General features: G+C 35.1%; 1 protein-coding gene across 8 annotated transcripts in view; it reads right to left on the bottom strand.

Moving 5' to 3' along the window:
• LOC123523739 (choline transporter-like protein 1) overlaps window positions 1-14,785 on the bottom strand; it is a 91,262-nt gene that overhangs the window by 40,958 nt on the left and 35,519 nt on the right. For 7 of the 8 annotated variants that reach the window (XM_053539461.1, XM_053539459.1, XM_053539460.1 and 4 more), the window contains one exon: window positions 1,113-1,187. In XM_053539461.1, coding sequence (XP_053395436.1) covers window positions 1,113-1,142 — 30 coding nt within the window. In that variant the 5' untranslated portion in view covers window positions 1,143-1,187. Of the gene's footprint in view, window positions 1-1,112; window positions 1,188-10,760; window positions 10,890-14,785 lie in introns of those variants that run through there. The other variant, XM_053539465.1, reaches the window with a different exon arrangement.

The following is a 14,785-nucleotide window of genomic DNA, read 5'->3' as shown; positions in this document are numbered from 1 at the left end:
TCAAAAAAGCCTGGGCGGATTTGGCTAGTTATCGAACTTGGCTAAGGTCTTATGGCCAAACACATTTTGTTCAAGTTTGGTGAAGTTCGGATGAGAAATGTTCGACTTAAAGAGTGGACAAGAGTAAAAAGGCAGATTTTTCAGTAATTCAAGGGCCGTAACTCCAAAATGCCTGGACCAATTTGGCTAGTTATCGAACTTGACCAAGGTCTCATGGTCAAACACATTTTGTTCAAGTTTGGTGAAGATCGGATGAGAAATGTTCGACTTAGAATGCGGACAAGAGTAAAAAGGCCGATTTTTCAATAATTCAAGGGCTGTAACTCCAAAATGCCTGGACCGATTTGGCTAGTTATCGAACTTGGCTGAGGTCTCATGGTCAAACACATTTTGTTCAAGTTTGGTGAGGATTGGATGAGAAATGTTTGAATTGGAGTGCGGACAAGAGCAAAAAAAGGCAGATTTTTGGTAATTCAAGGGCCATAACTCCAGATGCCTGGACCGATTTGGCTAGTTATCAAACTTGGCTGAGATCTCATGGTCAAACACATTTTGTTTAAGTTTGGTGAGGATTGGATGAGAAATGTTTGAATTAGAGTGCGGACAAGAGTAAAAAGGCCGATTTTTGGTAATTCAAGGGCCATAACTCCAAGATGCCTGGACCCATTTGGCTAGTTATCGAACTTGGCCGAGGTCTCATGGTTAAACACATTTTGTTCAAGTTTGGTGAAAATCGGATGAGAAATGTTCGACTTAGTGTGGACAAGCTTTGTGACAGACACACAGACTGGAGTAAATCAATATGTCTCCCACACCACTGTGTGGTGGGAGACATAATGAACACTAAGAAAATGTCACTCAACTGTTAGATGTATTTCTGACATTAACAAAAAAGTTTTGATTCAATTTACATAACAAAGAACATTTTCCACTGTATCTTTTCTTGTTTGCACTGTTCAAATGGCAGTATATTTACTTCCAGTACATGTTCAACAAATTAACACACAACATATAAAGGACTTCCTGAAATCAGTGAACATTTTCAATATGACATTAAGTACCACCATTAAAAACAAAGGACAATCGGTTAGAATTATTGACTGAAATGTTACCTCATCTCCACCGCCACAACACCCACACATGTTTTGTCTAGCGTCTCTCTGTCACACTTTCACCTGTGACTATACCTGAAGATTAAATATAAACTATGTTAGGAAACAAAAGGCTGGTAAAATCTATCTTCATGTATTTGCAAGAATAAATAATACATATGAAACTTAGGACTTTCAATCTTCTGACAGACTAGGATTTTTAGGATATGTGACTTTGTGAAAGGTTAATGGGGAAAAATTGAATGGACAGCCAAATTTTCAGTCATATAGGGGCCATAACTCAGCAATAAAAAAATGGTGGATTGTAACTGATATCAAACGTGGCCTGCATTGCATAATCATCCCCTGTGGAAAAGGTTCATGAACTTCATGAATTTATTCATGAATTTGTAGGACTTTCAATCTTTTGACAGACTAGGATTTTTAGGATATGTGACTTTGTGAAAGGTTAATGGGGAAAAATTGAATGGACAGCCAAATTTTCAGTCATATAGGGGCCATAACTCAGCAAAAAAAATGGTGGATTGTAACTGATATCAAACTTGGCCTGCATTGCATAATCATCCCCTGTGGAAAAGGTTCATGAACTTCATGAATTTATTCATGAATTTGTAAGAATTCATGAAATATTTCATGAATTATCAAAAAAGTTCATGAACTACAAGGAAAAGTTCACTAACTTAAATTTATGAAGTCTCAAGTTCAAGAATATTACTTTCATTTCATGAACTTGTAAATGTTGTTATGAACATTTCAGAAAATCCATTAAATAATTTAAGAAATTCATGGACTTGAAAATGAAATTCAGATAATGATTGAAATTGTGATTCAGGAACTACAGGGTTATGGTTTTCCCCTGTAAAAACTGTTCTAGAACTAGTATTAAGTTCTTGAACATTCAAGAACTTCTGAAGAACTTATAGAACTGTTCTTGAACCAGCATAACAGTTCTTTGACTGTGATTCTAGAACAATGATAGTTCTTGAACATTGGTTCAAAAACTGCAAAAGTTCAAGAACTTATAGAACTTTACCAGTTCCTGAACAGTTACTGTTGGTCTAGACTAAGACTAAAAACCAAAATTGTTCATGAACACAGGTTCATTAAAAGTACTAAAATTCAAAACCTTTTTCTAGTTCAGTGTAACCAGTTCTTGAACCCAACTGTGAGTTTCTGAACTGTTCATTCATTAAACATAAAACTTAGGGTTATTACCTTTTATAATAAATGAATAAGTTCATTAACTTTTCATGAATGTTCATGAACATTAAATTCATAATGTCACATGATCAGTTTCCATTATTTTGTTGCATGCTGGGAAATTTTTTGCACATGTGATTCAGCAATTTTTGAGAAGTTTGTGCAGCAAATAAAAAGGAAATAATTATCATGAGTATACTGAAAATCAAATAAGTAATTATGGTGTGTCATAAATTGTTGATTTAAAAAAAATAAAATCCTTTTAAAATGTCACAAGTTTTCACAACCCTAAAACAAAGCTAGTATCTGAATTTCAATCTTGAGATTAAAGTAAATTATACATTGTTTACTTAATGTTTTGTATTTTATACAACAATTGTTTACTTCTTATGCTCCCAATCCCATTCTAGTTTACTGTTTTACTCAACATGTCATTTGTCGAGGGTGGAAAATGTCATTGTCACAGTGACTCAGCAGAGACTAAAAAAAAAGTCTCTGGCCAGGCTAACTGAACAACACTTGGACCTACAGGATTTTTTTTTTGTATCAAGCTCTACCGAAATTGTTAAAAGAATTCCATTACATGCAGATCTCTCAGGTTTCAAACTGTTACACTCCTACCAGTTTTCCTTGACTAGTTCATGAATTTGTTCATGAATAAGTTCATGAACTTTTTTGTGACCGTCTTATTCTTTTTTTCTTTTTTTACAAAAATAGTTCCATGAATAAATATTCATGAAAATCAAAATTTGTGTTCCATGAATTTCAATATTCATGAACTAGTTCATGAATAAAAATTCATGTAAGATTTTTAATTCATGAACAAGTTCATGAATATCGAGTTCATGAATAACAAGAGCGCCACCATGCGGGGCAATATACGCCCGAAGGCTTACATCATCGGATTGGAGCAAAATTTTAAGAACTTGACAGTTGTAGCCCCAAAGGACTGGAACAACAAAAGGGAAACTTCAAAAAACAAATCTAAGTTCACAAAAAAAAAATCAAAGTCTACAAAAAAATCCTTATCAGGTATAGGTTTGTAAAAATACACCTTAAAATTGGAGGTACCATCCATGTTGTACCACAGAAAAGTGGTCTCGGTTTTTCCCTATGCCAATAATAAAAAAGTTTCAAAATAAGCTATTTATAGTAACATAAAAGGGAAGTAATCCAAAAAAAAAAATTATTGTAAGAACAAAAAAGAGATCTGCCAAATAAAAACAAGACCACTGCAATGCAGAGCAATATACACAAAGCAAAGTCATATATGACCTTTGACCCTTAAGTGTGACCTTGACCTTGAAGCGAGTCATCCGGAACATGCGCTCTGCACATCATTACAATGTGGTGAACATTTCTGCCAAGTTTCTTTGAAATCCTTCCAGCAGTTCAAGAGTTACAGAGCGGACACGAAACAAACTGATATGACTTTTGACCCCTAAGTGTGACCTTGACCTTGGGGTTCAAGAGTTACAGAACGGACACGAAATTGCTAACGGACAGATGGACAGACGGACACCTGCGTCATAACATAATACGTCCCTTCGGGCGTATAAAAATTCATGAAAATCAAAATTTATGCTTCATGAATTTCAATATTCATGAATTTGTTCATGAATTAAAATTCATGAGAATAAAAATTATGTTTATAATTTAAATTTTCATGAATTGTTATGTATTTTTTAATTCTGAACAATTTCAGAATACAAAATTCATAAAGCATAAATTTTGTTTCAAAAATTTTTTATTAAGAAAAAATTTCATGAAGTTCATAAACCTTTTTTCCCGGGGGGCAATTGTAAAATTGAAAAAAGTTTTTTACGTGGTTCAGGGAAAAATTTTTTTTTGAACAAATTGAGGGGGACTGTCAGAATGTACAAACAAATTGGTGAAGTCAGACTAAGTGGTTCGTAAAAAGTTTTTTTAAAATTTTTTTTATCAAATTAAAGCTCTGGAGCCCCAAAAGGGATCAAAAAGGTCTGAAAAATCTAGAAGGGGTCTAAAGCTAAAAGCTAGCCAAGATGTGTGTAATTTTTTAAGAGGTTTCAGAAAAAGACACGGGTGATGGATTGGAACCCCATACAAAACAGCTCCCCATGTACACGTTCCATATTCGATTTCAATTTTGTGCTGTTGAAATAAGAAAGAATATTGTCACAAATAAATAAAAAAAAATTGTACAAATTAAAACCAAACAATTTTAATATCTTTTTTTTTCTAGTAAAATGCTTTCCACAAGATTTTCTGTCATTACATTGAACTTTTCTTAGCAATATAAAATTGGAAAATTTTACATATCTCAAAATTACTTTCTGGAATTTAAGTTACATGACTTATTGAAAATTGTGACGAGTTTCTAAGTGTGTTTCCTGAAGCTAAAAGTGATCTTTTCTTAACAACCGCTGAGGTGGAAATCTTCATACAATATGTTATTTGTCCCGCTGGAGTATTCCCACTTGACGACAAACTTTAATTTTGAATAAAAGAAGAATGCTTTCCTTACCCTGTGACAAAAACTTGAAATCAAAATAAAAGAAGAAGTATTCTGTTGTCATGGGTGCGGATTTCTTCCCTTTACTGAAAAAACTGTTACGTTTGCATGTGGTTCCACTAAATATATAACTTATCAGCTTATTCCCCCAATAAAAAACTCCATAAAACTTTAAGAAAATCCATTTCTGCCAAAGCTTCTAATGTCTGCAGTGATTTACTGCATAACTGCATTCAGAAACAGGATTTTTTCCTCTTTCAGAATTCAACACAATAAAAAAAATTAAAGCGGAAAAAAAGGAAATACATGACCGAACTCCGAATGGGATTGCAAACTAGAGAAATTTCCATGGGCCATGTCACTCAATCATGCTAAGCATCATTATCCAGCTGATACATTTCTTTTTCATTAGTTACGCTTAAGAAGTCGGTCCGTGTGGCATTAAGCGTCCTTTATGGAAAAAAAACCAATACTCCGAATACGTAAAAAACTTGATTCCCTTAGCAAAACACTCATAATGTACTAACAATTAATAATCCTTTTTTTTTTGTCTTCAACACATACAATCCTCCACTAAATTTATTTGTTATCAAATTTTCGTATTTTTCGTACAGAAGTCCACGAGTGCGCTAATAAAAAACCCAGGGGGCGGAAAGGATCCCTCCAAATTAAAAAAATACGGGAAACTTTGTCAATTTCACCAATTTTTTGTGCTTTCCAATAACAGAAAAAATAAACACTTTTTCTTAAACCCTCGATACTTAGTCTTGCGTTCAACCCCTTTAAAACAAAACAAATGATTTAAAAAATAAAAATTTTCTTGGAAACCCTGTCTTTTTTTTAAAACCAATTATTTCATTAAATACTTTAGTTTCAGTTCCTTTTTGTGTTGTTAAGAACATTGTACTACGAGACCATTAAATTTTGTTAAAAGTCCACTTTTTGCTCTTCCCCAATTTGGTCTTTTAATGCAAAATTGTACTGTACATAAGGCAACCTTACTTGTAAACACATAACTTTGATAACGAGTATGAAACACATTTTACAGGGGTTTTCAAAAACATGTTAGAGAAAGTCATTTTTGGGAAAAATATTCTTGTTTTAAAAATCATTCTTACTAACTTTTCTCCCCAGGGCAAGCTACCTAACCATTAATAGACCCATTCTATTTTCCCCTTTTAATAGTCTAAATTTTCACAGTAATCATTATTTTAATATTTTTTCCCCGAGACAATTAAAAGTTCGAAATTTTAAAGTAACCCAAAACACCAGATTTAAATGTTACCAAATTAAAAAATTTTTAATCTTAAATTTTGTACCATCAAAGGAAATGATTAACCAACTTTCCATATTTATATGCATTCTTTAAATGTGTAAAGTTTTTCGCTTCATTTATTTAATATAAAATTTTGTAAATGATGCTTACAAACTAATGTGCCTAAACCTTCTTCATGCCTCTCTGCACCATATAATCATTGTATACATTTCTTTGAAAGTTGAGACTATAATATGAAGATATTTATTTCCCAAAACATTTACACATTTAAAGTGTTTAACCACCATAAATTACATGTATGAGCATCCTTGGGGATATCACCTCAACATTTCTGATTCCTGTAGGCAAGGCACTGCCACATACCAGGAAGCCATTTCTGCATATAAGTTTGCATCTACAAGTCTGTAAACAAGACAGTACCTTAATTCATCAATAAAAAGGGAAAAATCATGTACATTACCTCCCCTTTTGTGTTGCAAATGGCTGCCTCCTTGGACAATTGATTATTTATTTTGCTATTACAGGTATATTGCTGTGATACCAAAAAAAAACTTTGTTTTTGAGCACACATTATTGTAAATGCATGAAAAAGAAGGCAATGCAACAACTTTTCAAACATGATCGAGATTTTTCAATGTGCTGACATGTATTGGAGTGTAGCCACTTTGTAGCGATCCCAATTCCAGAATAACAAGAGCATCGCCTTGCGGGTGCTGACGCTCATCTGATTTTTTTTGTATAATAGTAATATTGTCCTACCCATGATTTTCTAAGTCTAAAAAGGGCCATCATTCTTGCAAAAAGCAGGATAGAGTTATGTTTCTTGATGTACAGTGTCCACTTATGATGGTGAAAAACTGTTGCAAGTTTTAAAGCAATAGCTTTGATAGTTTATGAGAAAAGTTGACTTAAACATAATATTCAACCAAGAAAATGATTTTTCTAAGTCCAAAAGGGGCAATAATTATTGCAAAAAGCAGGATGGAGTTATGTTGCTTGCTTTACAGGGTCAGCTTATGATGGTGAACAACAGTTGCAAATTTTAAAGCAATAGCTTTGATGGTTTAAAGGAAAAAGTTGACCTAAACATAAAACTTAACCAAGAAATCTGATATTTTCTAAGTCCAAAAGGGGCCATCATTCTTGCAAAAAGCAGGATGGAGTTATGTTTCTTGCTGTACAGGGTCCACTTATGATGGTGAAAAACTGTTGCAAGTTTTAAAGCAATAGCTTTGATAGTTTAGGATAAAAGTTGACCTAAACATAAAATTTAACCAAGAAAAACTGATTTTCTAAGTCCAAAAGGGGCAATAATTCTTGCAAAAAGCAAGATGGAGTTATGTTTCTTGATGTACAGGGTCTGCTTATGATGGTGAACAAGTATTCCAAGTTTCAAAGCAATAGCTTTGATAGTTTAGGAGAAAAGTTGACCTAAACATAAAACTTAACCAAGAAATCTGATATTTTCTAAGTACAAAAGGGGCCATAAATCTTGCAAAATGCAAGATGGAGTTATGTTTCTTGCTATACAGGGTCAGCTTATGATGGTGAACAAGTATTCCAAGTTTCAAAGCAATAGCTTTGATAGTTTAGGAGAAAAGCTGACCTAAACATAAAACTTAACCAAGCAACGCCGACGCCGACGCCGACGCCGACAACCGCTCAAGTGATGACAATAACTCATCATTTTTTTTCAAAAAATCAGATGAGCTAAAAACTACAGCTATCACTAAAGGTGATGAATGTACCCCCGCATGCACTGACACAGTACATTGCAATTTGACGCACACAAGATTGCATAATTATGTGGACTGTATGTATATAGACTGTATGTATACAGTATAGTAACAAAAAACAAAGTCCCATAACTATGCAGAATATTTATCTAAAAGAACGTAACATGCACCATGCACAACTAAGGTTGGTACTGATCACTTGTGTGAAGTTTCATTAAATTGTATGCAAGGGTTCGGAAGATTAGGCGCGCACAAGATTGCATATGCAGACTGTATGTACATAGTATGTTAACAAGAAACAAAGTCCCATAACTCTGCAATTTTTGTGTTGAAAGAACGTAACATGCCCCATGCACAACTACTGTTGTTACTGATCACTTGTGTGAAGTTTCATTAAATAGTGTCAAGGGGATGAGGAGAGATGGTGCGCACAAGATTGTGTCTATGTATATAGTATAGTAACAAAAAACAAAGTCCCGTAACTCTGCAATTTTTTTTTCTGAAAGAACCTAATATGCACCATGCACAACTACTGTTGTTACTGATCACTTGTGTGAAGTTTCATTAAATTGTGTCAAGGGGATGAGGAGAGATGGTGCGCACAAGACTGTGTCTACGGACAGACAGACAGACAGACAACCTGAAACCAGTATACCCCCCTTACAACTTTGTTGTCGGGGGGGACAACAACACAGCAAGATACACAAGATTAATATGCTGTTAAAATACTTTTTGTAAAAAAAAATAATTAAAAATGTGCTTTGGTGGTATTCATTTTCATGTAAAGAAACATCCATTTAAATAGTTATTGTACATGATATACAGTCAAACATGTAATAAGCAGCCAGTCAAGGGAGCAACATGGCTATATAAGGCAAGTGACTGCTTATGACAAATTCAAATCAGGACAAAGAGGTCAGTTTGGGAAATGAGTTGACTGACTGTTTCAGTCAAGTGGCTGCTTAATTCAGGTGGCCACTAAGGCAGGTTCAACTGTATATCCCCAATAATCTTGCGTTTGAAAATTACTCAGGACTACTTTATATTCCTTCTCTTTACAAAACCCAAATATCTATTTGATATCATGCTGCTCCTGCTACAGGGCATTAATTCAAAATAAACCTAAAACACAAAATCATTTTTTATTTCACCTAAGACTTCTTAGCTGGCATTCTTAAATCTCAAGAAAATTTGCTATTTACCATGAAGAGGTTCTTCTAAAGACTTGATTACCCCCAGTATGCCAATCATTTAAGTTGAACATTTACACCAGTATTTCCATAAATTTCTCATTTTCTCCAAGACATCCCAGTGTTTCAATGTTCTAGTGAGAAATACACAGCTGTATGCATAATAATTGAGAGTGCTCTAAGAAGCTTATCAAGTCTGAAATACTCTACAAGTGTCAATTTTACAATATAGCTGGAACAGATGGAATAAATTTAATGTTCCAGAGAAATATCACAAAGTGCTGCAGGGGTTACATTCACTGCTAAAATCATTTTAAGAATTGTGTTCTGTCATGTGCTATTAAATTCATTCCAATAAATTCTCCTTAGGCATGTTTTGGCTGAGCTACTCTACTCCCTCTAAGGTATGGTCTAGTAATGCCTCAGTCATAAAACTGTACAATGTCTGTACGGTTTTAAAAAATCGTACGAGTCCACCAATTTTAGAATCCTTAGGGTCTCTGTCTGTTGCATCTGGTCACAGTAGCTACGGGCCCTGTACAATCGTAGGGTCTGGTCACAGTAGCTACGGGCCCTGTACAATAGTAGCGTCTGGTCACAGTACCTACGGTCTCTGTACAATCGTAGCGTCTGGTCACAGTACCTACGGGCCCTGTACAATAGTAGCGTCTGGTCACAGTACCTACGGGCCCTGTACAATCGTAGCGTCTGGTCACAGTACCTACGGGCCCTGTACAATCGTAGCATCTGGTCACAGTACCTACGGGCCCTGTACAATCGTAGCGTCTGGTCACAGTACCTACGGGCTCTGTACAATCGTAGCGTCTGGTCACAGTACCTACGGGCCCTGTACAATCATAGCGTCTGGTCACAGTACCTACGGGCCCTGTACAATCTTTAGAGGATACAATCGTAGGACATCCATATGGACATCGCAGACAAATTTTGCAGCGCTCACAAGGAGCCTGGCCGTACCTTGTTATGTACCGACTTTGCTAATGGACATGGTACGTTGACCGTGTGAGTCCCTTGCTATAGTTGTGCGAGCATCGGCAAGCCTCGCGGTTTTCCAAATGCACATGGGCATTGTGCGATGCCCGTATGAGCTCTTCCAGAGCGTAGAGAACTCGGGAGCCCGTTGAAATATTTTCTCTACGAGTTCAAAAAATCTGTGCGACGCTTGTACAAGCCAACGATGTCCATACGAGTTTGCCAAAATTCGACTGAAAACCTACTCATACAGAGCTCGTAGCATTCTTGTGACCGGGGTATAAGACTTGTATAAGACATGTTACAGGTTGAAACCAGAAAGTTCTCACAATGCCCCGCCTTCTCCTTTGAAGCTTTGATTCCTTGCAGTACAGGTTAAGAAACAGTGAAAATGACAGGTCTGTTCAGCAATTGGCTATAAGCTCCTTCCTTAAATTATCTACATAACCTTCTATAAATAAACAATTTTTCAATTTTGATGAAGCAATAACTAGATTTACTTGTTTAATAACAAGGCAGACAAACAGATATACATATAAATATTAAATGGGGGAAAAACGTCTACGATACAAAATAACTGTCTCAATAATGGTAAAAATATATTAAATTATTAAATCAAAATATATACCTTTTTCAGCTATCGTTCTCATATGGAAAATGAAATGGAGAGCTTTAAAACTGAAAATAAATACCAAAGTTCCTATCTTTTTTTCCCCATGCAATTTTCCATTTCCCATTTAATGTGAAATTTTCAATATTTACCTCGAATAAAATTAATTCCTTGCACAAAGAACACCTGTCATATTGCAGATTTACCAATAAAGCTAAACAGTTTTTTTTTTTAATTAAATCTTGCCCACTCGCTTATGTAGCAGACAATTTTCTAAAACTAAATCTAAATCAAAGTATACATTTCTTACATTTAAGTATAAACAATTTATTCTTTTTAGATGCAAATGTATTAAAAAAGTAACATTATATTGCAAGATTTGCCAACGAACAGTCATATTTATTATAACCGTAATTTAAGCCTCTGACAGACAAAATTTTAATATTGCAGAAAAACTGTCATACAATTTGAGACCTCTCCTGTTTTGCGTTTTAAATAATGACAAAGTAATTTCAGGCAATATAGACTATTAATACTCTTTACAACTGTAATAAAGGACCATAATGTTTTTTATTCAAATACTTCAAGTGATGTATTCGCTTATCCTACTTTCTCTTTAAACTGATCAGAAATTCAGAAATTTATATCATACAGATTCTTGTACAAATGTCCCTTTTCTCTGCTTAATTACAAAATTTAACTCTTTTCTTGCTGGACACAATTGATTCTGCCTTTGAAATTGTCTGACACAGCTTTTTAATTTTATTTACTAGTTTATTAATAATTATGATGACTGAGAAGCCATATCTCTGTATACTTCCAACTTCAACTCTGATATGGCCTTGCACGTTGTGAAACACAGGTGTGCATGACATAACGAATAAGACAGCACCTGAACAACATACAGGGGAGTATAATACATCTCACTGTATTTAGAAAAGTCAAAATGTTTAAATCTTTCTTACAAAATTATGTTTCAATCCACTAAATTTGTGCTTTTCAAAATTCAGTTTTGTCTAGGTGACTTTGATTAAAACAGCCGTGTGGATTTTGTCTTCATGTGCAAAATGCACTCAGGACTCGGTGGGGAAAACTGGGAAACTTTCTAACTAACATTCCAGCTACATTTTACAACTGCAAGAAAATATTAATTTTGCTGCAAAACATCATAATCAACCAACAGCAAGTACAAAATGAAACAAAACAGAAACCACACAAACTGTCAGTAAAACATCTCCTGAGAATCAATCAGCAAGAAGAAATACAGTGACATTGGCAATTGTCACATGACTTCATTAAGGAAGACAAGCGCTTGCTACATCTTATACAATTGCATTAAACTGTAGAATCTCCATTTCAGTAATGAACTATAAATCTCTATAGTTTAATGAATCGTGATTTATTATCAAATTACAGACATCAAACAGTCTTCAGTAAGCTTTTGTGCCATGAAGGCCCTGTATCGCTCACCTGACCTATTGACCTAAAGATCATCAAGATTAACATTCTGACCAAGTTTCATTAAGATATGGTCATAATGTGGCCTCTAGAGTGTTAACAAGCATTATTTTTGATTTGACCTGGTGGCCTACTTTTTGACCCCACCTGACTCAGATTCATACTTGCCCTAAATATCATCAAGGTTAATATACTTACAAAGTTTCATACAGATATGGCCATGAATGTGGCCTCTAGAGTGTTAAGTACCTTTTTCTTTGATTGTCCCGATGACCTAGTTTTTTTATCTCATCTGACCCGCATTAGAACTTGACCTAGATATCATCAAGATTAACATTCTGACCAAGATTCATTAAGATATGGTCATAAATGCCGCCTCTAGAGAGTTAACTAGCTTTTCCTTTAATTTGACCTGGTGACCTAGTTTAAGATCCCACATGACCCAGATTCGAACTTGATCTTGATCAAGACAAACATTCTGACCAAGTTTCAGGAATATACAGCCATAAATGCCGCCTCTAGAGTGTTAACAAGCTTTTCCTTTGATTTGACCTGGTGACCTAGTTTTTGACCCCATCTGACCCAGATTTAAACTTGACCTAGAGATCATCAAGATTAACATTCTGACCAAGTTTCACAGAGGTATTATCATAAATGTGGCCTCTAGAGCGTTAACAAGCTTTTCCATTGATTTGACCTGGTGACCTACTTATTGACCCCAGATGACCCAATATCGAACCCTTCCAAGATTTTATTGAGGGTAACATTCTGACCAAGTTTCATTAAGTCTGGGCCAAAATTGTGACCTCTAGAGTGTTAACAGTCAAATTGTTGACGCCGCCGCCGCCACCGACGGGCGACAATGGACACAGAGCGATCACAAAAGCTCACCTTGAGCACTTTGTGCTCAGGTGAGCTAAAAAATCTTAGAAAGTGAGATCTAGAATAATTTTGTTTGCTTTTTCAATGCCCCCAAAACAAGATTTAAGTGAGCAGGGCAGAGGGAGGATCTTCCAATACTTCATCATGTTGAAGACAATGGCTGCTGCTTACCAAGGATAGTGGGCTGCATATTGTTTCAGTTCACTGATACCATTTACCTTCCTGGCCATGAAATTTCATAATTTTTAGCCAAAATGGCTATTTCTTAGGAATACGAAAAGAGTGTTTTCTTTTACCTTGGACCTTATGACCTTGGTTGTTCACACTGCACATCTCAGATGGACAAACCAACAGACATTGTGTCACTCCATTGTAAGTTTTAATGATTTCACAGCATTTTCCACTGTATTTTCTTTACAGCTGCAAGAAAATGTGCCCTCATCCAAGCATCTGGTGACGGATGAGGGTCATATTTCAATAAAGCCGGAGGCCGAGCATGTATGAACTCTCCCTTTTCCTTACTATATATATATATATATCTATATACTAAGGTACAGTAATACTCCCAACCCTTGTATTGTTATCGCCAACAAAAAATTTGCTTTAAATTAACAACCATGGTCTCAGCTGTTCACCATTTCCGGTGCAAGGAGCGATCATATTGTGATACGCATTTTTCCAATAACTTTAAAAGGCACTTCTCAACTGTATCCACAAAGTATCTTGCTTTTCATACATGTGAGAGCTGAAGGCTTTATGAAAAATAATGACTGTATAAACTTCACAGCAACACATCTTAATTACCAAATGCATTACTGAAACCTTTCCAAATAAATATCTCCAGAGAATTAATCAGAAGAGAAGTTTCAGTGACAATGACAAACTTATGAGATTGTCACATGTTCATTAACAAGAAAAAGAGCTAGCATATTGTTTCCTCTAATAATATATCTTATACCTCATTACTGCTATAAACTACAAAATTTCCATTTCTTATTAGAAGAGTATCTAGCTATATCTCTCTAATGTCTAATGAATCGTGATTTATTACAAGTTACAGTCATTAAAAAGCTTCATATAAATTATTCATTTCTTCCTCTTGTCTCAGGTTGAAGACTGATATACATTATTAAAATGAACATGGAAGATCAGAGGAAATTTTTCTTCTCCAGAAAACAAGTCTGAAAACTATTTTTTGATCTTTAATTTATCCTCAAAATACAGTTGGAACTTGGTATCTCAAATTCCTAGGGATTGTGTATTTTACTTCCAGATAACCAAAATTTGGCTTCAAATGATATTTTGTGCACATGTTATTGGGACTGGACTTGAAAAGGTTCAAGTTAACCAGAATTTTTAGCTAAAAGTTTGTTCTAAATATCAGCTATAAGATTGATTATTATATTCAACTGTAATGCAGAATTGCTACTCACTATTCTTACTCGTGGCAGGCATTAGGCCCTATATTACATCCAGTACTAGTGGCAGGCATTAGGCCCTATATTACATCCAGCACTAGTGGCAGGCATTAGGCCCTATATTACATCCAGCCATAGTGCTTATGGAATACCTTTTTGCATGTCACTATTCCTCTTACTGCTAGTGGCAGGCATTAGGCCCTATATTACATCCAGTACTAGTGGCAGGCATTAGGCCCTATATTACATCCAGCACTAGTGGCAGGCATTAGGCCCTATATTACATCCAGCCATAGTGCTTATGGAATACCTTTTTGCATGTCACTATTCCTCTTACTGCTAGTGGCAGGCATTAGGCCCTATATTACATCCAGTACTAGTGGCAGGCATTAGGCCCTATATTACATCCAGCCATAGTG

The sequence above is a fragment of the Mercenaria mercenaria genome, chromosome 3, assembly GCF_021730395.1.
Source record: "Mercenaria mercenaria strain notata chromosome 3, MADL_Memer_1, whole genome shotgun sequence".
In the NCBI taxonomy this organism is placed as follows: domain Eukaryota; kingdom Metazoa; phylum Mollusca; class Bivalvia; order Venerida; family Veneridae; genus Mercenaria; species Mercenaria mercenaria.
This window is presented reverse-complemented; position numbering and strand designations above follow the sequence as displayed.